This window comes from Tiliqua scincoides, chromosome 13 (genome assembly GCF_035046505.1).
Source record: "Tiliqua scincoides isolate rTilSci1 chromosome 13, rTilSci1.hap2, whole genome shotgun sequence".
Classification (NCBI taxonomy): domain Eukaryota; kingdom Metazoa; phylum Chordata; class Lepidosauria; order Squamata; family Scincidae; genus Tiliqua; species Tiliqua scincoides.
In genome coordinates this window covers 6,502,208-6,527,981 of record NC_089833.1, presented here as the reverse complement: position 1 = coordinate 6,527,981, position 25,774 = coordinate 6,502,208, and the positions used below count along the sequence as shown (strand labels likewise).

General features: G+C 49.0%; 1 protein-coding gene and 1 pseudogene across 1 annotated transcript; both read left to right on the top strand.

Annotated features, from left to right (window-relative positions):
- Nucleotides 1–23,745, top strand: ANKS3 (ankyrin repeat and sterile alpha motif domain containing 3). The gene is made up of 17 exons (XM_066640674.1): nt 1–32; nt 1,975–2,150; nt 3,751–3,949; nt 5,711–5,832; nt 8,430–8,511; nt 10,187–10,322; nt 12,279–12,437; nt 13,354–13,479; nt 13,757–13,869; nt 14,668–14,835; nt 15,895–16,019; nt 17,202–17,343; nt 17,745–17,917; nt 19,237–19,322; nt 19,779–19,862; nt 20,824–20,918; nt 22,609–23,745. The coding sequence occupies exons 2-16, from the start codon at nt 1,981–1,983 to the stop codon at nt 20,904–20,906; spliced, it is 1,968 nt and encodes a 655-aa protein (XP_066496771.1). The 5' UTR covers nt 1–32; nt 1,975–1,980; the 3' UTR covers nt 20,907–20,918; nt 22,609–23,745.
- Nucleotides 17,960–18,078, top strand: LOC136633799 (5S ribosomal RNA; annotated as a pseudogene).
- Nucleotides 23,746–25,774: the final 2,029 nt, after the last annotated feature.

Genomic DNA, 25,774 nt, shown 5'->3' with positions numbered 1-25,774 from the left:
GAGAGGAGCTGGAGGCGGACAGAGGCCGGCAGGTGAGGCTGTGCAGGTGGGGGAGGACGGGACTCTGGGGGTCCAGCAGAGGACTGGCTGCCCTTCTGTCCATACTTTCTTGGGAGCAAGCCCCATTGACTCTAGTGGGGCTTACTTCTGAGTAGACAGGCATAGGGGTGGGCTCTGAGGCTGCCATCCTCTCCACACTTACCTGGGAGTAAGCCCTATTGACTAAAAGGTGTAGGCTTCCTCATGAGGAAGCTGCTTGAACCATTCAGTAAAGAGGCTATGCCGTGTCTCCAAAACTAGGTGAAATAGGGCAAAACAGATGCCATTTTTTGAATAGGCACCAATTACCCGGGAATTGGTGTAATGTTTAAGGAAACAAAATGTTTGTTACCCTGTGTTATCAGTCTAAAAGGTTTGAGAACCACTGGTGTAGACAACACTGTGATGGTTGGACTGCTGGCCTGACTTGGTACACTGGGTTCCCAAGTGGTACTTTTGCACGCGCGTGATAGACCACACTGTTGCTGGCCCAGCTTGACAAGGGCTTGATCCTCCTACAAGAACTTCATTCACTGAATGCTTTGATGAAGCTCGTGAAGCGGGCGACCAAAATAGCTTCTGCCTGCAGAACGGAATACTTGAATGATTAACTGGCAGGTGTCTTACTTGTGAGCAGTGCGTTGTCCTCAAAATGCATTATCTATTGAGGAAGCCAGTTTCCTCTTGGAAAAACTTATGTAGTAAATTTGGGGGGGGGGGGCTGTGTCTATCAGTTAAATGTCAAATATGAGTGTGTTATAACAGCTTGGCTTTGCCTATTAGAATGTAATTTCAATATAAGTAACTTAAGTGTAAGTAAGTGTAAAGTCATGCACATTGGGGCAAAGAATCAAAACTTCACATATAGGCTAATGGGTTCTGAGCTGTCTGTGACAGATCGGGAGAGAGATCTTGGGGTGGTGGTGGACAGGACGATGAAAGTGTCAACCCAATGTGTGGCGGCAGTAAAGAAGGCCAATTCTATGCTTGGGATCATTAGAAAAGGTATTGAGAACAAAACAGCTAATATTATGATGCTGTTGTACAAACTGATGGTAAGGCCACACCTGGAGTATTGTGTCCAGTTCTGGTTGCCACATCTCAAATAGGACATAGTAGAAATGGAAAAGAGGGCAACTAAGATGGTTACTGGGCTGGGGCACCTTCCTTATGAGGAAAGGCTACGGTGTTTGGGCCTCTTCAGCCTAGAAAAGACACCTGAGGGGGGACATGATTGAGACATACAAAATTGTGCATGGGAAGGATAAAGTGGATAGAGAGATGCTCTTTACACTCTCACATAACACCAGAACCAGGGGACATCCACTAAAATTGAGTGTTGGGAGGGTTAGGACAGACAAAAGAAAATATTTCTTTACTCAGCGTGTGGTTGGTCTGTGGAACTCCTTGCCACAGGATGTGGTGATGGCATCTGGCCTGGATGCCTTTAAAAGGGGATTGGACAAATTTCTGGAGAAAATGTTCATCAGGAGTTACAAGTCACGGTAGGTATGTGCAAGGCAGAGGTAGGCTGCCTCTGATTGCCAGATGCAGGGGAGGGCACCAGGACACAGGTTGTGTCTGTTGTCTGGTGTGTTCCCTGAAGCATTTGGTGGGCCACTGTGAGATACAGGAAGCTGGACTAGATGGGCCTTTGGCCTGATCCAGCAGGGCTCGTGTTCTTATGTTAATAAATTGATTCAATTTGAATTGAGATAACAGTTGTTCTACCCTGCCTCTATTCAGGCTGAGTGAAGGTTTACTAAATCTGATTTAGTTTCCTCTCTCCGCACAGGGTCACCCCTATATAATTTTCTTTTTGTCTTGCATTCATGTTTTTGGCCCACTTTGCAGCTCAGGTGAGTTGTGTCTCCAGTTACTGCAATAGCTCAGTCCCAAGATTTGATTGCACTTTTTGTCTTTGGTCCCTCCCAGGGTGCAATGTCGGAGCTGAGCGACGAGACCAGCGAGTCGGAGCTGCTGAACCGCAGCCTCTCCATGTGGCACGGAGTGGGCCAGCTGGTCTGCTGTCAGAAGCTGGACGTCCCACTGGACCTCCACACAGCGGCCTCCATCGGCCAGTACGAGGTGGTGAAGGAGTGCATTCAGCGGTAAGGGGGTCGGCGTCTTGGGAGGAAGATGGTGCTGGCTTGGATTCCAAGGATGGGTTGGTGTCGTGTAAGATCTGCCACTCAAGAGGAAGGTGTTAAGTTCTACTGGCCAAGCCAAGCTGCTCTTTGGGTCCAAGCCAATAAGCGTCCTTTCCGTAGGCTCTTCCTTTGCTCTTATTGTCTATAGCAGTGGTTCTCAAACTGGTGGGTCGTGACCCACCAGTTCTTGTAAAGGTTCCCCCGCCCCTTAAAGGGACGGGGAGAGGCAGGGAAGTGATCCCCAGGATCGTGTCCGTTTGGGGAGGCGAGGGGGGTGCTTGTGACTTACTTTCAGAAGGCAGGGCTGCTGCAGGAGGTGCGGGGAGCCCTGCGTAGCCCTGCACAGTGCTCCCCAAGGCTTGGCCCTTTCACTGAAAGTGGGTGCAAAGTGCCTCCTGCAAAACGGAAGTGCTTTGCGCACACTTTCCCCAAGTGTTTCAAGCCTCGGGGAGCGCTGTGCAGGGCTGCGCAGGGCTCCCCGCACCTCCTGCAGCTTGCTGCAGTCCTTCCTTCTGAAAGTAAGGCACAAGCACCCCCTCACCCGCCCCCCTTAGCAGCGCGATCCTGGGGATCGTGTCGCTGCCCTAGCCCCTTCCCCACAAAGACTTACTGAGAGAGTAAAGCTCTCTCAAAGTTCAAGAACCACTGGTCTATAGTATATAAATCTAGTCTTCTACTTGAAGTTAGGGCTGACCTGATGCTTCCCACGTGGGGCATCAAATGCCACCCTGCCTTACCTGACAGTGTGTCCTACTTCTGCTACCCTACCTCTTCTTTCCTGGATGAAAAAAAGAAGGCACTCCAGGCCACCTGCTCTCCTCCTCCTTTCCACTTCCTCCTCTGTTGTCCTCTCCTGCTCCATTCCCTCTTTTTGGATCCAAGGAGCCGGAAGGAGGTGTAGCAGCAGCTTCTCTCCCCTTCATCAGATCCACTCCATGCATCTGATGAAGTGGGCTGTAGTTCATGGGCGCTGATGCTACTGTGTAAGTGTTGCTCTTCAAGGTGTCACGAGACTTCAAGGTGTAGGCATCAGTACCTTGCTCTCCACCCCATTCAACCCAGCAATCCCTCCTTCACCCACTACACAGGCAGCAATACCTCCTACAATGCAGCTTCCGTTAATGCTGTCTCTTCATGAGTGACTGTTATTGTGGCCAATGGGAGCAGTGCATTCTGGACAACACAGGGCCAATCGACACTGATTGTCTTCCTTCTCTTTACTCGTGTTTTCCTGAGTGCTCTTTCTCACACACTCGGCTTCCTGGTAATGTATCCCACATGTTACGGGAGGTACAACTGAATCCTGCTTATCCAGTAGTCTCACCCCTCCAACCCCACATTTTTCTCATTCACATATAATTCACAGAGAAAGGTAGGGGTGTGTGTTTATTAGAATGAATTTGATGTAAGCCAGCCACATTAAACCCACAGGCAAGAACAGGTCTAAATATGATAATTTAAAAAAAAATTAGCTTAGAAAATGACCTTTAACACCTATATGTTGTGGTTGTTTGTAAAAGATGCTGTCCTTGAAAGCCTTAACTTGTCCTGTGCCTTTCAGCGGGGAACCAGACCTCAATCAGCGGAACTGCGGCGGCTGGACCCCGCTGATGTACGCTTCTTACATCGGCCATGACACCATCGTGCACATGTTGCTCGAGGCCGGGGTGAATGTCAACGTGCCAACCCCCGAAGGGCAGACACCATTGATGCTGGCTTCAAGTTGTGGGAACGAAAGCGTGGCCTTCTTCCTTCTGCAGGTGGGGGTTCTTGGCAAGGATTGTCTGTTGATTCTTGATCATGTTGTGCTTTTAATTTGTAAATTAATCTTTTTTGGGGGACTGGAAAGGTAGGGTGCTAAACTTTTTGGAGCAAATTAAAAAAGTATTCTAATTAGGTTACAATTTGAGAAATGGGAATTTAAATTACCGCATATTTCTGATGCTGTTTCTTTATCTGACATATGTAAAGGGTTCCATATGGAGACCTCAAATAATTACTAGGTTAGCTGAGTCTGCCCTTTAAAATGACAAGCAGTCCAATCTTGAGCTGCCTGACATGCGGGGCTGCAGCATTGTTACCAAAAGGGCTGTTGTGTTTAGCGGAATTATTACACTGCCCTTATTGGAACATTAGGATCGTAGGATGGATAACAAGACGGCGTGATGCAGAGGAATTCCCTTTTGCTTAAAGAGGAGACTGAGAGAATGATAACTTTCAATACAAGGTTATGGTTTTATTGCAAAAGAACAGAGGTAAAAATAATACACATGGAGAAATATATTTCTTGGTCCTAATGCTGGAATTCAGTGTACCTAACTTTCATGGTGGTTGCACGTGAAGAGTATTTGGTGCATCCGAGGAAATCAGGAAAAGGAAGGGTTGTAGGGAAGGATTTTAGGGGTCCCTGCTATGCCAATCCCAGCTGCTAACTAAAGATGGGGAGAAAAGGGGGGGGAGAAGGGAAAGAGTTCCAAGGGCAAGATAGTTACCTTTCCTGTAGAGCCAGTTGGGGGGGGTCGAGAGAGAGCACATGTGAGAGGAAGCCCTCTCTTAAAAGGGGTTGGGAGTCTGCTGAGCTGGATGGTAGTTTGATTGCTAAGGGTGGGTGTTTGGAGTGTATATACATTTGAATGGGGATCAGTTATCAGCAAAATTCAATGGGGTCAATGGCTGGCTTCCTAGAAGGGGGAACTTAACAAAGACTGAGTGGAAACAATACAATGACTCAGTTCATTGAAGGCAGTTCAAGTTTGCATACAGTAATGTAGGAGATGCTTAAACAGTGATTGGATTAAAACACCAGACTTCCTCCCATAATGTGTGACTGTGGGGGTGGTGGTTGTGTAACCATGAGCTTCTGTGTAGGTACAATACAATGAATCAGTAACACCGAAATCATTCGCGTGCAGTGATGTAGGAGACACTTAAACAGTGATTGGATTAAGACATAGGACTTCCTCCCATAATGTGTGACTATGGGGGGAGGGGGGTTGTGCAGCCATGAGCTTGTGGCTTGACTAGAGTCCTGGAAATGTAGCCTGTATGCTGGGAGAACAGTTTAGCTCGCATGATATTATAGTCCATAGAAAATCACAGCTAAAAGGCAAAAGGGGATTTTCACATAACAGCTTGGCTGAAAATGGCTGCAGCTGCATCCAGCGTGCCCCAGGCAGCCGCTGCTTCCTCCTTGGGAGAAGGGACTTTCGTTCCCTTCCCCCAGGTAAGGCAAGTAGCCCCATAATGGGGCTACTATGGCGACCCAAGGGTCAGCATAGAAGTAAGAGCCTCTGTGTCGGGTGGGCGGCCCAGCACAGAGGCTCAGGATCTGGCGGAGCAAAGCAGCAGAACCTTGGGAATAATTCCATGCAGAGGTAGCCATGGATATCAACAGCAGCTTGAAGATGCCTCCTGGGTTCATTAACACAAGTTTCGATGTCCTCTGGAATGCACACCACCTTCAGTGGACACAAGGACAAGAGATGCAGGACCATCACAGATGCTCTTTGTCCCTTTTGAAGCAAGGTGCTGAGCTGGAGATGAAGGACATCCACGGCTGGACCGCTCTCTTCCACTGCACCAGCGCTGGGCATCAGCAGATGGTCAAGTTCTTGCTGGACAATGGAGCCAATGCCAACTGCAGGTAGGCGAGAGAACAGGCGCTGGCAAGTCTGCTTTTGTGCAAATCTTTGGAAGTGCGAAGGAGAATGACTAGCCCAGCCATCACTATCACATAGCACACCATAGGCTAGACGAGGAGAAAAACGTTCCGACTTTCTTGTGCCTTGTGCATGGGAGACGCATAAGAGGCGCAGGCATTTGTGGCAGTCTTGGGGTTGAAAAGGAAAGGCCATGGCTCTGGCTGTGGTTCAGTCCAATCTGTACTCTTGCTGTCACTGTGCTTTCCTCTAGCTTAGAAGGCTGGAAGAAAAGAGAGCTCAGTGTGCAGAGGCCATGTATGTATTGCAGTGCACTTGTCAGGGAACCACAGCGGTAGCTTGAGGTTGACCTGTTGGCCAGTCGTCACCTGGCTGACACGAAGAAAGTCATTGCCTGGTTTGGATGGAACACAAATGAACCAAAGCAGTGGTTCCCAAACTGTGGGTTGGGACCCACTGGCGGGTCATGACTCGATTTTTGGTGGGTCCTGCAGCAGCTGAGCAGAGCCTCCAATGGAAAGATCAGATAACTGTCTCAAGCCTTAAGGCTATTCAAAAATCAGATAGCTGCTAAATATTCTCCAAAGAGCTCAGCTCCTGCAGTTTGCAAGCATGTAAACAAATGTTTACATAGAAATATTGTTTACACAGAGTGTTTACATAATGTTTAAATAGAGAGATGTTTACACAGAGAAATGTTTGAGCATTTTTTTCTAGTTGTTGTTACTTGGAAATAAATAAGTGAATAAAAATATTGTTACTTTCTACAGTAGATTTTTTTTTAAGTCTGGTAAACCTAGATGAGTCCTGATAGAGTATTGTTTTTAAAAACTGGGTCCCAGTGCTAAAAAGTTTGGGAACCACTGAACTAAAGGAGATCAGGGCTTCAGCTGAATGGCACTAGATTTTCCTGCAATGCAAACTGAGGAGTTGGTCCATTACAAAAAAATGTTTTTTAAAAAAGTTAATTTTGAATTCAGGTTTGGGTTTATCAGTATTTTTTTAATATAATTTTTTTTTTAAACTCCTCTGGGTTGGTCATGAATTTTCATTAACATTTTGGCAATTGCTTCAGATACATCCCTGGAAAATAGTATTCAACTCTCTTGCTTTCTCTGTGAAGTGATAAAATGAACCTGCAGTGCTAACTGCGTAACTTGAGGAAAATATTAATGGTACTTTTAAAAGTGATTTATTTACATTTAGCATGCAAACTATACGCAATGGGCTTTAAAAAAATAGAAAGGACACACTAAATTGTACAGCTGAAAGCCATGGTTGATTATCGAGCCACTGATTTTAAACCAGTTGCCACTTTTCCTGCTTATGAATTGAAGGCAACCACAAGACTTTAGGTCCAAGTTCTGGATCCTTGGAAAACGACTCCTCTCTGAGCTTGTTCCTTAGGTCCAGTTAGGTTGGATTTGAGTCCCCAGTATAAACTGGATTTGCCACCATCTGAACTACAGCCCCTCACTAGGATTTTGGCCCATGATTTTGACAAATCGAAAGCAGCACTGACCTTTACGAACTTCAAGATGATTGTAGTTTATAAAATGATCCAAAGTAAGAAGAATAGAACAGTTTATTTAATGTATTGTTCTGACTGATACATTTAAAAGAAGTCTCAATGGTTCAGGAAAGAAAAATTAAAAATTCAAATATTTATTTAAAATGGCCTTGCAATTCTGCTTGTGATGGCTGTTTCCATAGGGAGGGGCCAGAGTGTAAATACAGGTGTGCGCCACTTAACAACGGGGATACGTTCTCCGATCCCCGTTGTTAGGTTGTTAAACGAACATTGCACCCAATCTAGTGCAATGTTCTTTGTTTGTCAACAAAACTTTGTTTTGTACACAGACACTCTGCAGCAGGCTATGGGAGACTCGATTGCCTCATTAAGAGCCTCTTTGTCGCGTTTTGACCATCATATATGCGATCTGTTGTTATGTGGCCCGTTGTTAAGCAGTGCACACCTGTAATAATAAATACAGTGGGTCCTCCTTATCCATGGGCTCTGCATCTGTGGTTTTGAATATACATGGATACCGACCCTGCGGCTGGAGGGTCTTCTGGGCCCATCTGAAAGGCACCGGAAGGCTCCATGCTCTTATACTCTTGCTGGCGTTCCAGTTTTAATCCATTCTTACTGAAGTGTCAGTACTTCGTGTTGTTCTTTCTGCGTCCTTCTGGCCTTTCCTTGTCCCATCTTGCCTCTTTTCTCAGTTCATTTCTTGAGACTCTTTTTTTTCATTCTTTCCCTGATTGCATTAAAGCTTCACTTTGGAGCTCTCCCTGGTCTTCGTCCCTCTTGGCTTTAGTTCCTTGTTCTCTTCTGCACTTCTATTGGATTTCTGCTCCTTCCTTCTTGCTGGTCCCACTGCTGGTCTGGCCCTTCAGGACTCTTGTCCAGGAAACTCGGCTTGATACGTTTGCACTGGACCATATCGTCCAAGACTTGCACTCCAGCATCACCTACACCTGCCAGGTAGCTGCTATTGGTCTTACTCTGGCTGTCTCACAGTTAACCGCACCCCTCGTGACTCTAGCCTTGTGTGTCCTGTTTCTTTCTATTGTTTAGGGAGCCCCTCTGCGGATACACCCCTCTGATGGAAGCAGCCGCTTCTGGCCACGAGATCATTGTCCAGTACCTTCTCAATCATGTAAGTGGCTGTCGATTTTCCCAGGTCACGCCTGGCACCTGTTCCTCTAACCTGGCACCAGGATGAGGTGGGCACCAGGATGAGGTCTTCTTGTTGTCTGGTGTGCTCCCTGGGGCATTTGGTGGGCCGCTGTGAGATACGGGAAGCTGGACTAGATGGGCCTATGGCCTGATCCAGTGGGGCTATTCTTATGTTCTTAACTACAATTCCCAGGAAGCCTTGCAGGTTTCTTGTTATCTGGTGTGCTCCCTGGGGCATTTGGTGGGCCGCTGTGAGATACGGGAAGCTGGACTAGATGGGCCTATGGCCTGATCCAGTGGGGCTATTCTTATGTTCTTAACTACAATTCCCAGGAAGCCTTGCAGGTTTCTTGTTATCTGGTGTGCTCCCTGGGGCATTTGGTGGGCCGCTGTGAGATACAGGAAGCTGGACTAGATGGGCCTATGGCCTGATCCAGTGGGGCTGTTCTTATGTTCTTATGTTCTTATGTTCTTAACCTCTGCCTTGAGAAACTTGAACCCCATTTCCTGCCTGTTGCTTTCACGACTGAACTTCTCCCTGGCTTTTACCCTGGGGTGCGAAGAGGGCTGAGCCCAAACCTCTTGGTGTTTGAGAAAGCACACTGGGTGCCCCCCCCCCACTTACCCAGTGGCACACCAACCTCTACGAACAATCTTCCTGCTCCCTGGAGGTGAAAAGGAAGAGGGGAGCTTAGCAGAAAAAAAGTGGGAGGATTTATTTAGCGTATGGCATATAACACGTGGACTTATATATCAGACTAGATCAAATGTCAGTGTCCGGTTAATGCAGCCATTCAAGGATAGGGTTACCTTCAAAGAAATAGTCAGACCATGGGCCAGTATACACCCTCAGTTTGCAGCCAGACACAATGTGGTACATGGTTTGGTGGGAGAACCCGCAATCACACAGTGTGGAGGAAAGGAGAGAAGAGCGGTGGGCTCGAGTGGACTCTCTGACCCATCACTCCTCCGCACTTCCTCCTCCATTCCCCCCCCCCCATTCTTTCCTTTTTCTTCTGGGCACAGCAGGTGGGCAGTCGAAAGGGGTGTCCTCCGTCCCTCCCCCCAGTTTGTTGCCTGAGGAAGCTGCCCTCACGGACTTGCGTCCACCTTAGCTTTTTTCTGCAGCGTGTCCCCTCCTCTAATAACTTCTGTTACCCCCATTGGATGCTCCCCCTTTCTCAGCCTTTATACGTAACATGTGCATTATGAAAAACATGGAAAGAGGCACTTTGGCTGCCTCTCTCCGCCTCTTGCGCATTCCCATGCCTTCAGCAGTCTGACAGTGGCACCCAGAGTTCCCTGCTCAAGCTCGTTCACATCACCCAGGACGTCATCTTCGTTTTTGTGGTCGCCTCTCACAGTTCTCTTCTGCATAACATCTGGACTTTCTTGAGTGTTATCCCTCATGCATCTTATTGAAGTAGAAATGTCCCAACTAGCATTTGCTAGCTCTCTGCTCTGAACTGTTTTGTCTCACACATGGAAACAACTCTGTCCCTATTCTGTTTTTAATGCTGGGCTACATTGGGCTACAGCACACCCTTAGGATTCTGCTGGCCACCCCTCCCCATGACCCACCTCTTGAATCCCTTATAAAGCTGCAGCCTGCTGGCGGACCATACAACTGACTAGTGTCTCTTGTCTCCTAGCAGGGAGTGAGGGTGGACATGAAGGACAACACTGGAGCCACCGCACGCACGTTGGCCATGACATATGGGCACACAAAGATTGTGGGGCTGATCGACCTACACATGGCCCCCGTACCGAAAGTCCTCTGCAGGGGTCCGGGTGAGTCAGGCAACGCTTTGATTCCTGGGAGAAAGGGAGAAGATCTTTATCTCTGACTGGTCCTACTCTTCCTCGCTTAGCTATGTACAACTAAAAATACAGCAAGTCCTCACTTAAAGTCGTTTCATTTTAAGTCATTTTGTTGTAAGGTTGATGAGAAAAAGAATTGATTCCCGGCCAGGGCCACTGTCCGTGTGGAGTGTACACATTCTCCCCATGTCTGCCTGGGTTTTGCCCGGCCCAGAAAGCTCACATTTATTTCAGTGTTTAATATTAGAAGTGTTTTGGGTCTTTATTTAGAAGTGTGGTGATGTTTTTTGTGACCAGAAATATGCTGTAAGAACGTAAATCTTGTTTACATTATATCAATTAGCTTCTGGTAAAATTGGTTTCGTTATAAGCCACTTCACTTTAAATTGCAGTTTTCAAGAACCGATCGACAACTTTTAAGTGAGGACCCAGTAGGGAAGCTCTCAAGACAGCTAGCAATGTATAAAAAATGGTATAATACAATTTAGTAAAAATGCCACCCAAACTCGGGGACAAGTAGCACCAGCTAGGCTTTTCCACAGAAGAGAATCTTGCTCGTACAACTACCAGAAACAGCAGAGCAATTTTCCCACAATCCGCAGCAAGAATTAGGCCCCCAAAGGCTGAATAAAACAAAGAGTTTCCAGCCATTGCAGGAGCAGCAGTAGAGATGGAGACAGCCTCATGCTCTATGGTAGGGTGTTCCACTGAAGAGATTGCCCTCTCACATCACTGCCAGACGCACTTCTCTCAAAAAGACCATCTCGGTTGACCTCCAGGGGCAGGCAGTTTCACACAGGGAGAGGGAATCCTTTGAGTGTTCTAGTCCCCAGCCATTTAGGGTTTTCAGAGCTCAGAATTAAGACCTCAAATTGCACCTGGCAGTAGACCAGCAGCCAGTTCCGTTGACAAAGTAGAGCTGTGATGCTCTCACTATACCCATTGCAGGTCATTATCTGTGCTGCCACATTCTGCACTGTCTGAAGTTTCAGGAAGACCTTCAAGGGCAGCCCCACCAAGAGTGCACTACAGTAATCCAAACGTGCTAGACATAGTGGATAGAGAGATGCTCTTTACACTCTCACATAACACCAGAACCAGGGGACATCCACTAAAATTGAGTATTGGGAGAGTCAGAACAGACAAAAGAAAATATTTACTCAGCGTGTGGTTGGTCTGTGGAACTCCTTGCCACAGGATGTGGTGAGGGCGTCTGGCCTGGATGCCTTTAAAAGGGGATTGGACAAGCTTCTGGAGGAAAAATCCATTACGGATTATAAGCCATGATGTGCATGTACAACCTCCTGATTTTAGAAATGGGCTATGTCAGAAGGCCAGATGCAAGGAGGGCACCAGAATGAGGTCTCTTGTTATCTGGTGTGCTCCCTGGGGCATTTGGTGGGCCGCTGTGAGATACAGGAAGCTGGACTAGATGGGCCTATGGCCTGATCCAGTGGGGCTGTTCTTATGTTCTTAATGAGTGGACAACTGTGGTCAGTTCTTGACAGATCCAGAAAAGGATGCAGTTGGCACACCAACTCCTGTGGAGATCTAGCTTTCTTCCTCATATTGTCTCCTTTTCAGATTGTCATCATTTAAATCTCCTTTATAACTTAGACATGTTTTATTGAGCTAGAATATGTTTCTGTCTTTTTACCATTTATTTAAAAACCGTCAACTTACTGTGGGAAAGCAGCGTATCTTGTGTAGGAAATCCTTCTATGTCTTGCTTTTTGTTAAAGAACTGATTTAACAAGCTGTTGTGCCGTTGAAACATGTAGGGGACTGTTCAGCTATATTCACAATTGAGGACTTGGGAGCCAGCTAGATGCTTCCTCCTCCCGAGCCAGCCCCCTTTTGGGTGTCAGTTCCCCTACATCTGCGCGGGTTATTGGTCTGCTGACCCACGTGTGTTTTGACACTCAGGGAAATACGAAGATCTGAGCTCTTCAGACGAATCCTACTCCGCTCCCCAGAGGCCGAGGCCCACTCGCAAATCCAAAGGCCCCAGCATCCACGAAGGGCCCCATGCGTTGGCGAAGATCACAGCTGTCAGGATCGGAGGGAAGGGCCAATCATGCTATGGTGAGTCCGCGGGCCTCTGTCTGTTCCAAGATGCCCCCCATTCAATTATTGGTTTGTTTTTATTCTTCATAGTTTTATACCATAGTTCCTCCCCTCCTTTTGTGCTCGCAACAACTCCATGAGGCTGAGAGAGAGAAAGAGAGAGAGTGACTGGCCCAAGGTCACCCGGAAGCCTCCTGGCTGAGCAGGGATTTGAACCTGGATCTTCCAGGTCTACATCCAACTTCCAAACCACTATACCAGGGGTGTCCAAAGTTTTTGGCAGGAGGGCCACATCATCTCTCTGACACTGTGTCAGGGGCCAGGGGAAAAAAAAGAATTAATTTACATTTAAAATTTGAATAAATTTACATAAGTTTACATAAATGAATATATTAATGATGAACTTATATGAATGAATGAAGATCTTGCAATAGCTCAAGGCCTATAAAAGGCCTTGCACAAAGCCAGGCTGGCCTTTCCTTTGCTGCCACTACTGCATCACAGATGTGAAACAACAAGCAGTGGAGGGAGCCCTCATCCCACAGCTCACGCGAGACGTCAAGCAGTTGCGCTCACACTGAGAGCAGTTCCGTCGGGCCAGTGTGAGCTCCAACAAATCTCCAGAGGCTCGTTGGAGACTGGGGGCTCCCTGAGGGCTGCATTGAGAGGCCTCGAGGGCCGCAAGTGGCCCCAGGGCCGGGGTTTGGGCACCCCTGCACTATACCATCCTGGCTCTTACAAGTATTATACTTCCCGCATCCCTTCCTATACTACACACCCCTTTCTCATTTTACTCCTCAATCCCATTTTCTTTCACTCAGACAGCTCAGAATTAGGTTTCCTTACTAAAGGTGAATTGCTAAAAATCACCATTCCTTCATTCATTCCTTCATTGATTGCTCTCTTCCACTCACTGTTGCCCTTTTACACACAGAGCAGGTTCCTCCCGAAGGCTACGTGACCTTTAACGACGATGGCAGCAGCTTTGAAGGAGATCTTCGTCACAGAGATGTCACCTCTCCCATCAACGAGCATGATGTGGAGAGCAATAGTAGCCGGGGTATGGCCCAGTCTCCAGGGAGTAGTGGGTTGGAACAGGTTGGAGCTTAGACTCCAGTATTGCCACCCTTGGCAAGTTCTAAGATCTGTATACATTTTTTTTTTAAGTATACAGCTAAAATATTGGGGGGTGGGGGGAGAGGAAGCAACTGTGTATGCTTGACGCCATAGCTTGATCACCTGACTGGTTTTTCTTGTGGCAGAAGTGGAGGGGAGGGTAGTGAGGGTAGGAATGAGACCAGGGAGGGGTAAGCTCATTGTCTCATCCCTTCTTCCAGAAGAGACTCCCCACTTCACCAACGACTTGCGCACCATCAGGTCCACCACCACCAGCAGTAGCAGTGAGAGGGCTGTGGGCGTCAGCAGCGAGGGTTCTCTGGAAAGCAATGAGGTGGGTGTTCTGCTTCAGTAAAGGGGGTAGGAGCTCAGTGGGCCGAATCCCAGGTTTATGTGATGCAGCTGCTGGAATTTGGAGTTCGTTGCCTAAAAGAGACCAGATACCTCAGGCCCTAGATCTCCGGGCACCTGTCATCTCTGAGCACCTGCCTTCCCCTTTCCTGGCAGCAAGGTTCACTGCCACTACCTCCTACTCCCTGGACTGAAGAAGAAGAAGGGAGGAAGTGTGAAGGAGGGAGAGGAGCATTTAGAGACACTCTAGCCTGCTACTCTTCTCTACCCTTCTGCTCCATTCCCCTTTTCCTTTTAGAAGCTGGGGGAGAAAGAGGAGTGACAAAGGAGGGAGAGGAGCATTTAGAGACACTCTAGCCTACTACTCTTCTCTACCCTTCTGCTCCATTCCCATTTTCCTTTTTGAAGCTGGGGGAGAAAGAGGAATGACAAAAGGAGGGAGAGGAGCATTTAGAGACACTCTAGCCTGCTACTCTTCTCTACCCTTCTGCTCCATTCCCATTTTCCTTTTTGAAGCTGGGGGAGAAAGAGTAGTGACAAAGGAGGATTCTTTACAACTAGAGACTTTGTGCCTCTCTGGTGCCTGCAGCGCAGCTGTGCCTCCATCTTCATTCATGTGATCTTTGCCAGCTTTCAGGCTGCACGGAACTCTTTCAGGCATCAGTGCTTGAGCTGCAAGTGGAAACGAAATGATAAAAGTTGCCCTGCTTCCTCTCTAAACTGCCCATCACCGTGACTTGTTTTATTTTCCCCAACGATGCCGCCCTTCCGTATTCCACAGGATTCGGACCACGCCACGAGGCTCTCCAGCCGGAAACACGCCAAGAGCTACACGAAGGCAAAGAATCGCTGCGCCAACAGCAACAGCCACTGGTCCTGTGGATTTAGGGCCCCAGATCAGCACTGCACCCCCTCTAATCCAGAGGCTCCATCCTATCCAGGACCCCAGGTAACTTTAGCTAGGCAGTCAGAGAACATTCCTGCATCCCGAGGAGGGGGGGAACATGGCAGACATGGGTGCAGGTTGCTTATTTGTTGGATCCCAGCTCCTATCAAGTCCTGGGGCAGAGCAGAAGTGGAGCCAAGGTAAGGGCCGCCTACCTTAGGAAGCAGCAGCAGCAACAGAGGCTCCTTGTTACTTAGACTAGGAAGCCAACCTGACCTGGAAGCTGTTTGTAGTGGTCCAGAGGTAACCCATGAGTAGTGCTGCCTTGTAACCGTGAAAAGATTTCCTACCTGGACTGCCAGGCTGTGTCCTTGTGGTTCCCTCCTGGGTGATGGGACACAGACTCAATTACCAGGGAGGGAAAATGAAGCAAATTGCAAACTTCTTACCAAATGTGTGCTGCTGAACTATAATCAAGTTTGCTTCCATTTGTTGCTCTTTCAGTGTAGCTATACAGTGGGCCCTCCTTATCTGTGGGCTTGGCCGTCTGCGGGTTTGAGTACCCGCAGATGCCGATCCCGCAGCTTACTCAGAAGGCCTCCCTGGAAGTGCCTTTTGGAGGTGATATATTATGATATTTTGACGGAGGGTTTGGCAGCCGACATCTCACGTCCTGGAGGCCTTCTGAAGAGGCCAGGAAGCCACGTGTGACCTTCGGAAGGCCAGGGGCATCCGCCAGGTAACTTGTCCCAGCAGCACAAGCCCCCCCTCCCCCCGTGGATTCAGTTATCTGCAGGTTTTGGTATCTGCATGGGGGAGTCCTGGAACAGATCCCCCAAGGGCCCACTGTACAAGCGAGTGTCATTTTTCCAAAGGCAGGATGGTACTGTTGGTTTTAAAGGTTGAAATATGACATTTTGATGGAGGTTTTGACAGCCGACATCTCGAACAGGAAGCCTGGCTGGCTTTGCTACCCAGTCCTCCTGGATGTGGTTGGAAGTCACCAGTCCTCGCTGCCCATGAGATGTGGCATTTTTAGAGACTCTGAATGGAAATGCACTTGCATAAGCAGGGTGGTCTAATATTGTCACCCTAAGCTTCCCCCTTTGCCCCCATTTGCAGGACCTTGCCACCTTCCTGGAGCAGATTGGCTGCCTGAAGTACCTGCAGGTGTTTGAGGAGCAAGACGTTGACCTTCGCATCTTTCTGACACTAACGGAAAGTGATCTGAAGGAGATTGGCATCACGTGAGTCCCTGGAGCTCTCCCCGGCAGGATGGGAGGCGGGATCCGTTGGCTGAGCTGCTGACTTGCCTCTTCTCAAACCCTCCAGTGTGCTTACAGTCCCAGGCCCTCCTGACACTTCCAGTTGCTTCCAGTGCTCTCGCTCTGGTGCATTGCCATGGAGCCGTAAGCATAGGAAGCACCCCTGAGAAGTGGGTGGAACTTCTCACACCTGCTGAAAGGAAATGGTATAGAGCTGCTGGACAGGGCAGGCTCCCACTAGACGAGAGGTATGGTGCTTTGCCCTGAATAAGTGAGAAGCTGGGACACTGGAAAGGGGAGAGGGCTGTGTGGTTGGGAAGGATCCAATTCTGCCTTCTTCTTTGACTTCCAAACCGGAATGTTTGAATTCCAAGCTGTGCACAGTATAACCGTGTAATGGGACCTTTGGCTGATTGCAGCTTAGGTTGGAAGCCTAAATTGATGATGTCACTTCTGGCCATGACATCACTTTCATGTTAAGGTCATCACTTCCAGTGGGTCCAGACAGATTGTCATTCGAAAAAGTGGGTTCCTGTGCTAAAATGTTTGAGAACCACTGCCGTAGAGGATGGATCTAATGAATGGCCACTAGTCGTGATGGCTAAGCTGGTGGCTGTGAGTTGGCACCTGTGGTAGAGTTGGCAAAGGAACAGGCAAGCCTGTAGTGGCTCTGACAAGAACTGCAGTGGTGTTTGCAAGATGTTGGCATCCTTTAGTCTCAGAAGACTATGGTATCGCGCTCTGAATGGTGGCTCTGGAACAGTGTCCTCTCCAGTATGCGAAGCCTGGGTAAAGTAGGTATGGAGGATAGGCTGTTCCCCATGCAGCAAATCCCCCCTCTCCACGTCACTGAAATGGTCCAATGGAAAGGCAGAAGCCAATACGGTTGGTGTTTGCAAAGGGTCAGGTAATCCCTAGTTCCCAGGCTGCCCTCTAGTGGCCATAGGTGGAACTTGCAGGCTTAGCAGCTGTCTACCTATGCATGCCAGTTGCAGGGGAACAACATGGCTTCCCAGAAGTAGCTGTTTGGCCATTATAGCAAAGAAGAGGTTAGAGAACACGGGCTTCAGCAGGGCTCTTCTTAGGTTGCAGCATTCACAAGCAAGGGAGCAGCAAAAGGGCCACTGCCTTCACTGCTGACTCTTGACCTCTCTTTCCCTCCAGTCTCTTTGGACCCAAGAGGAAGATGACCTCTGCCATTGCCCGATGGCACAGCTGTGCCCGCCCACCCAGTGACGCCCTAGAGCTGGCCTACGCAGATCGCCTGGAGGCAGAAATGCAGGAACTGGCCATTCAGCTGCACAAGGCAAGGCCCTGTCTTTATGACCCTGTGTCGAGGCTCACATTTCTATAAGGGCCGGCGCGGCTACTTACTCTTCCACTCTGTTCCGTTGTTCCTTTCAGATTCCAAAAAGCAGGAGGAGGACGGGGGTTGGTGGAGATGGGTAGGCTGGCACTAGTTACCAATTTGCTGCCTGAGGCAACTGGTTCAGTTGGTCTAAGGGACAGGCTGAGCATGGGTTGGGTCCCCATGCTGGACTAGTTTTGTGCCCCTTGTCTCTTCCCCCTCCCTTCAACTTGCTCATAGAATTGAGCACAAGCGAAGGTATTGTCACAGATGAGGGTCTGGTGTGTGTTCCTTGGCCTCCTTTGGGCGCCCACCCCAGACTTCTGCCTCTGAGCCCTGCATTCCTATTTCCCTTACAGAGGTGTGAGGAGGTGGAGGTGCTGAAAGGGCAGGTGTCCCAGGAGCAGGAACTGCGGGCTGTTGTGGAGAGCTGCCTGATGGAGCAGGACATCGCCCGGAGTGAAGCCCAGGCCAAGCTGCGGGAAGCGCAGGCCGTCGCCAAGGATGCTGGGGTCCTCCTGGAACAGCTGCAGTGAGTTCTACTGGCAAGGGCCAAACGACTCCCTGCGCCCATTTTCTTAACACTGTTACCCTGCACATGCCTGATCTCATCTGATCTCAGAAGCTAAGCAAGGTCAGGCCTGGTTAGTACTTGGATGGGAGACCGCCTGGGAATACCGGGTGCTGTAGGCTTCTACCATAGTCTTTCGAGACTGAAGGTTGCCAAGCAATTTGGCCCTAAGATAGTAAGAAAAGCCCTACTGTATCCAGCCCTAGACTCAACCTGGTCCAGCATCTTCTTCTCTTCCTCAGTGGCCCACAATCAGGACATGAAGGCAAATGCCCTCTCCAGCTGTTGCTCCCCTGCAATTGGTTTGCAGAGGTAGGCTGCTGCTGAACCTGGAGGTTCCACTCAACCATCATGACTAATAGCCACTGATAGTCTTGACTTCTATCTAATCCTCTTCTAAGCCAGTGGTCTTCCCTGCAGCAGATTCTATAGCTTAATTACGTGCTGCTTGAAGGACCACCTCCCTTTTGTCTCTCCTGCACCACCCACCAATCCGTTTCATGGGATTAACCCCTGGCTTCAGTGCAGTGATTGTCCCTGAAATGCTTTTGGGCCCTTGAAAAATGACTAGAGAAATGCTCTGTGATGGGGATTTTGGTGTACTACTCGGATAAGAATAGACCCTCAGTTTGGCTGTACTTGTCGTAAGAGGCGACTAAACAGCCACCGGGTAGATGGGACTCGTCAGCCTGGGAAGGCAGCTCATCCGAGAGAAGGAAAACTCTGATCCCAAACCTCCACTGCCTTGTGGCTACATCCAGTTATGGAAAAGGCTTCAGGAGTCAACCACGAGGCAAAATCCGGAGCCGGAGTCCCTGAGGCAGTTCATGGCTGAACACAGTCACGTTCTGGCAACTCCTGGGACGTCGCTGGAACCAACCGTATTGGCCTCTCCACTGGACCATTTCAGCGACGTGGAGAGGGGGGATTTGCTGCATGGGTAACAGCCTATCCTCCATACCTACTTTACCCAGGCTTCGCGCACTGGAGAGGACACTCTGTTCCAGAACCACCATTCAGAGTGTGACACCATAGTCTTCTGAGACTGAAGGATGCCAACAAGGGCTCAGAAGCTGCCTTCTTGAAGGCTGTTTTACCAGGATTTATCCACAATACATACCTGGCAGTAGAGAGTTCAGTGGGTGTCTGTGTGTCCCCCTGGTCGGTTTTATTTCTTGCAAGCGCCAAGCAGGGGATTGGATTTGGATGCCCTTCAAGGTGCCTTCCAACCCTGTTCTTTCCAGAGTGCCCAGCTGACTGTGTCTCTGTTCCTTTGGAAGGGCCTGTCAGGCAGAATTATCTTCCCGGGTGAAGCAAGAACACATGGCTGGCTACTCACTGGAGACCAAGGCACAGCTGAGAGCCGGTAAGTGGGGAGGCATTAGGAAAATGCCTAAAGGGAGGCCTGAGAAGGAAAAATGTGCAAGGATACTGCACCAAATGTGTTGGATTCCTGCAGCCATGTATTTTTTATTTTCCGTCTGGAAGGCACAGATCCGATTATGGAAAAGTTGGGCAGCCCATGTTTCTAGTAGTTGTAACTAAGGAGCTCTCCTCCAGTGCAGGACAACCTGAAAATGAAAAATTGGGAGGAGAAGGAAAGGGTTTTTTGTTTCCTACACTGCACCTTGTCTCAAAAACTCCCCTGGGGCTAAGTAAAGTTGCTTTGAAGGCCAGGTTCAGCCTGTGGGCCACCAGTTGTTGACTTCTGTCTTCACTCGTTACCCGGTTTCCTTTTTTGATGGTTTTTTGCCTGATGCTTCGCCCAACCCAGGCCAGTGGATGGTAAACCAAGAGGCATTAATTTTTTTCTTTGTCCTAGGCCCTGGAGGTTGGTCCACTGCTTTGAAGATTCTTAGCCTGCCTGAGCTGTCGTCTCTTCTGGACGAATGTTTGGGAGAAATGGGTAAGGCGACAGGCCCTCTTTGTTGGAGAGCAAGCGCCTCTCTCTGAAGAGAAGGCTGGTGGGTGTGAGAGCCGGCGTAGCATTGTGGTGTGGGTACTGAGCTGTGAAGCGGGGCTTTCCTGATTTGAATCTTACCTCTTGCCATGACCTCACTATTGGTAGGCTTGGGTTAGACCACTTGGCCTCAGTCTTCCCCATCTGTGATATGGGGCTAACAGTACTTCCTTACCTTTCAGAGGAGTTGGAAGGATTTTATCATGAAAATATGTGAAATGCATTGCGCACTTTGAAAGCAGCATACATTTATGAAGTAGCATACATTTATGAAGTATTACTGTTTGCAAATGTGAGATAAGGTGCAGTGCAGTTGCAGTGCAGTGCAGTGTGAGATAAGTTGCAGTGCAGGTGATGGGGAAGAGGAACTTTTCTGCCTCATGCTTCCCCTGGAACAGGGGTGTCCAAAGTTTTTGGCAGGAGGGCCACATCATCTCTCTGACACTGTGTCAGGGGCCAGGGGAAAAAAGAATTAATTTACATTTAAAATTTGATTAAATTTACATAAATGAATCTATTAGAGATGGAACTTATAGAAATGAATGAAGGTCTTGCAATAGCTCAAGGCCTATAAAAGGCCTTGCACAAAGCAAGGCTGGCCTTTCCTTTGCTGCCACTACTGCATCACAGATGTGAAGCAGCAAGCAGTGGAGGGAGCCCTCATCCCACAGCTCATGCGAGAGGTCAAACAGTTGCCCTCACGCTGAGAGCAGTTGCGTCAGGTCAGTGCGGGCTCCAACAAATCTTCGGAGGGCAAGAGGCTCCTTGGAGACTGGGGGTTCCCTGAGGGCTGCATTGAGAGGCCATGAGGGCCTCATGTTGCCCCAGGGCTGGGATTTGGGCACCCCTGCCCTGGAAGAACACAGGGATGCCCACATGTGGCAATGTTGCTTATCTGTGTCCCTAGACACCGCCCTTCGTTCCATGAGCCAGAATCTGGAGAGGCTACAGAGTCCAGAGAAGGGGAAACCACCCCGGAAACAACCCTAGCAGCAGAGGAAGGTGAGCAGGATGAAAGAGGAGCATGTGTGTTTAAATGTAGAGGCTAGCGGCCTGTAGAATTTCATTCTGTCTTTCCACCTTGTTCTGCCCACCATCCTCCAGTTCTCCAATCCACCATCCTCTGGGGAGAAGTCTCCCCAAAGGCAGAGTTGAGTCTGCACTGCTGAATGTAAATTCCCTCCCCAGAGGACCTTGGAAGTTGTAGTTTTGCTGCAGGATATAGGGAAGTCATGACTTCTATATCAGTGTGAATCTTGGTTTACATTTGTGGCACAGACAAGGCCCATCAAAGCATTTTTGATTGAACGCCTAAGGCTACCATATATCGAGTCAGACCCGCAATGCCTCTGACTCAGTATTGGCAGCTGCGCTCAACGTTTCCAACAGATAATTGGCTGTCCCTACCTGGAGATGCTGCCTGAAATTGAACCTGGAATCCTTGGTGTGGAAAGCAGCTGCCACGTACCACTAAGCTATGGCCCTTTCCATAACTTTGCACCCTTGCAGAACAAGAGTTGCCAGTGTTCTTTGGGGGAAGCTGTTGCCATTAGAACTCCCTTCAAGCCAGTTTAAATTGTATAATACAGAGAAAGTGGATAGAGGAAGCATTAATTCCTGTGACGCTATCACTTTGGAAGTCGTCCAGTGAAACCGATAGGCAGTAGATTCAGGACAGACAAGAGGCAGTACTTCCTCGCAGAACAGCAACACAGATATAGCGCTTTCTGCTGCAAGGCATGGTGATGGCCGGTTGTGTAGGTAGCTTCCAAAGGGAATTGGGCAAATTTTCTGTTGCCTATAGCTTTGCCAATTCCATTGCAGTTCCAGTCACAGCCACCGGGAGGCAGACTTCTCTGTCACCTGTTCCTTTGCCAATCCGATTGCCAGTGGGGAAGACTAAGGAAGCTGCCTTGTACCAAGTCAGTCCGTTGGTCCATGTTGATCGGTACTACCAATGCTGACTGGCAGTAGCTCTCCAGGGATTTCAGAGAGAGCCTTTCCCAGCCCTACTTGGAGACTGGACATGGGACCCTCTGCATGCGAAGCAGACTCTGTGCTACTGAGCTATGACCCCTTCCCAAGTCCTTGCAAGGGCCGTATAAAGTAGGCTGGTAATATTTTCATCTTATCGGGGATGGTTATGGAGGCTGAAAGAATGGTGGCTTCCTTGAGCTACTTTACAGCGCAGCCCCTGTGCATGTCTATTCAAAAGTCCCTTGACATTCCGTGGGACTGACCCCCAGGTAAGTGTGCGTAGCAGAGGTTCCAAAAACATGTGCCATGGCGCACTCATGGGGGTGCTGTACGGCCTCTTTTTCCTGGCTCGACAGGCCGACCGCATGAAATCTCATGCAAGCGTGAGGTTTTGCACAGTGTTTGCTCATTGGGCCAGGAAGAAGAGGCTGCACAGCACCCCTGTGAGTGCAAAGGGCTCCACAGCCTCAGTGAGTTTGAGAACCACTACTGTATGAGATTGTAGTCCAAGCAGCCCTTTTATCCTGTATTCTTTGCACGAGTACAGACAAGCTCTGGAAGCCTTCGCAGTCCACCAGCCTTGCAAAACCCTGCTTCCCCCTGCCACATTCCCATTCTCCTTTGAAAAGAGGGCTGACATGCCCCCACAACAGCATTGCTGGCGGAAGTCCCTCTCCCTCTGCACATGCTTGACTTGCTGCCACCTCTTTTGCAGAAATCCTGACGTCGGGTGACCATTCCACCCGGAAGCAATAGTTTCCCTGGGAGAGTGAGCACGAGAGCCGAATCGCGACTGCGCGGATTGCTGCTGGCCATGAGAGGACTGGTCCGGGGAGAGCAGGCAGACCGTTGTGCAGAAGGGAAGTCGGGTTTGCTGCACGCAGGAGGTGGTCTGGGCCTCCAGGAGGAGCGTGGGTCTGGATCCTGCCAAGAGCCCGGCTGAGATGTGGATGTAGTGTTCTCTCAAAGTGTGGTGGATCTGAGCAGGCAATTTGACATGGCGTGTGCTCCTTCCTGTGCAATGTGGTTTGGCAGATCTTGGGAGCGGGATGTTCCTGGTTTCAGAAGATGGCTCCCTTGCCACCTGTTCCTTTCCCCCAAATTGCTCTTAGGTACATAGGAAGCTGCCCTCTGCAAAATCAGATCTTGGGTCAAAATCTAGATCAGGGCTGTCAGCACACCTCCCCAAGGGTTTTGCAGAGAAATCTTTCCCAGCCTAACCTGTAGATACTGGAGGGTTTGAAGCTGGGGCCTTCTGCACGCAAAGCAACCAACCTATAGAGGAAAAGGAAAGCTGGTGGCAATGAGCGGTTAGGGAACTCATCGTCCTCTTGGTGGCGGACGTGGCTTGCTACAGTTGGTCTGAGAACCAACTCAGTTCAACTAGAGAACTGAGGGAGGGCAAGGAATATCCTGGCTTCTTCCTGGCTATGATGGGGCAAATATCTGAGTAGGCACTACAAGAATGGGACAGAGGTGGGGGAGATTCACCACTAAAGGCCACTGTGCTAAAAAACAAGCAATAGCTCCCCCCCCCGAGACACACACAGCAGTCTCCTGTGTACAATCCCCCCCTTTTGTCCTTGCCACTGAAGTAGTTCTTTAACAGTAGTGCTGTCGCAAGCAGTAGCCATGGGGGGGGAATGGGACTTTTCCACTTCGTACATCTGAAATCTGACTCGGTGGTGAAATCTGAGCCACTCCCATAAGGATTGGTGCCAGTGCCCCTACTGCAGGGGGCGTTCAGCCATTGAGCGCATCTCTATCATGACGGGCTGTGTATGTGTGTATCCACGCCTGTAGGGGAAGCATTTTCTTTTCAAGCCCTTGCATTTTGTCGACAAAATGTAATATGCACTGTTTTTGGAATAAACCAGTCATTTGATTCTGAATGGTCCAGCCGCTTAACACGTACAGGTCTTGTGTGCATCGAGGGGTCAGGTCACGTCTCTGTGAGAGCTGTGGCCCCGATCTCTGTGTTGCCAGCAGAACCATGGTGGTCTTTCTGCCATGCCAGTAGTGTTCTCAGGGAGTAGATGATGGTGATAACCAGGGCTTTTGGACCTTCTTTTTTTTTTTTTTGCATCTCACTTGTTCTAATACCAGCATTGGTAGACTTGCCCCATTGCCCCCTCCTTCCCCACAGTGTCCCTCTTTTGAGAAGCCAGGCAGCTGTGCACTGCCCCTTCTTGCCTACCGACTTCCCCCTTGCCCTGATCACTTCCATTTCCCGCAGGGCAGTGCCATGTGGTTTCCCATGGAGGCTACCAGTGTCAAATATCAATGTCAAGTACCAGTATCAAGTACCAGTGTCAAGTACCAGTATCAAGGGTGTCTTCTAAACAACAAGAAAAGTGTCAAAGCCTACAGCTGCAAAAATCACTTGATCAATAAGTGTGTCCACACACACACACACACGTACAAAATAAATTATAGAAAACTATTCAAGTAAAAGGCTTAGACTTAATAATCGGACTCAAGTGTCAGGCACAACGTATAACAGTTGCTCACAATTTACACTGACATTGCCCCACCCAATTGCAATTATTTGTGAACTGTTATTGTGGTTCCTCTTCGCAAATTGTGTCTCCTATTAAGTTGTCAAAACTTTTGACATAACAAACCGCTCAGTGGGCCAAGTGATTTTTGCCACTGTGTGTTTATAGCCTTTAATCTTGCTCTTGGAACTGACAATTGTTCATTGGTGAAGCAAACTCCCCTCCTGCCAATGAAGTTGTTGTTAATTTGAGGTGCTGCCCACTGATAACCTCTGATCTTGCTTGTCTCCCTACCTGCTCTCCCCCCCAAAAAAAAACAACCTGCAGAGAGAAGTTTGAGAAATCAGGTGCCTGTGTTCGTGCATGCCTAAATTCCTTCCTTCCTCTGGACCTGCAGTGCTTCAAGCCCCACCACTAGAACCACAAAGAGACTAGATCAGGGGTGCCCAAACCCCAGCCCAGGAGCCACTTGTGGCCCTCGGGGGCTCCCAATCTGGCCCGTGGGGAGCCCCCAGTCTCCAGTGCATCTCTAGCCCTCTGGAGACTTGCTGGAGCCCATGCTGGCCCGATGCAACTGCTCTGTGAGGCTGACTGTTCAACCTCACATCTGAACTGTGGGACAAGGGCTCCCTCCACTACTTGGTGTTCCACGTCTGTGATGCAGCAGTGGCAGCAAAGGAAAGGCTGGCCTTGCTTTGTGCAAGGCCATTTATAGGCCTTAAGCTACTGCAAGACTTCCATTCATTCATATAAGTTCCATTTTTAATATATTCATTTATGTAAATTTATTCAAATTTTAAATGTAAATTTTTTTCCCTGGCCCCCAACATAGTGTCAGAGAGATGATGTGGCCCTCCTGCCAAAATGTTTGGACACGCCTGGACTAGATCATCAAAGCTATGGGGGCTGTATATCGCCCCATTGGCACATTGCTCCTTATCCCCAGAGGAGGGTACCATTTCAGCAGCTGAATGTGTTTACATTTTTTTATTGAAAAGAATGCAGCTGAATCTACTAGCAGCTTCATCCACGAGCACTTGGTCCAAAGATGGTTGCCAGTTTGAACTGAAATTCCATAGGGCGTTTTGTCCTGGCTGAAAATGACAGGGATTCTCAAGTCTGGCATTAATCTTGGTCAGGATTCTCAGTTCCAGAATAAAACAGGCATCTTTCTTGCCACTTGAAGATAGCCAGCTAATCGAAGAATAAAAGCTTCCTGTTTGGCACAGTGAGGACTTGGACTGTCCTTTGGGGGAGAGGGTCACAGGTGTAGAACTGATTGGATCTGGGAATCCTGGCAAGACCTTGAGCCTCCCTTTGGAGTTGTTTTGGTGCATATAGGGACAAAGGAGGAGGGGTACATCCAGCGTAATAAGGCACATC

What these genes read in the sequence shown, in the direction of transcription:
- ANKS3 (XM_066640674.1), top strand. Translation starts at nt 1,981, where the DNA reads ATGTCGGAGCTGAGCGACGAGACCAGCGAGTCGGAGCTGCTGAACCGC. An exon ending in GTGAAGGAGTGCATTCAGCG is followed by an intron (nt 2,151 to 3,750) that starts GTAAGGGGGTCG and finishes TGTGCCTTTCAG; the next exon opens with CGGGGAACCAGACCTCAATC. An exon ending in CGAATGTTTGGGAGAAATGG is followed by an intron (nt 19,863 to 20,823) that starts GTAAGGCGACAG and finishes CTGTGTCCCTAG; the next exon opens with ACACCGCCCTTCGTTCCATG.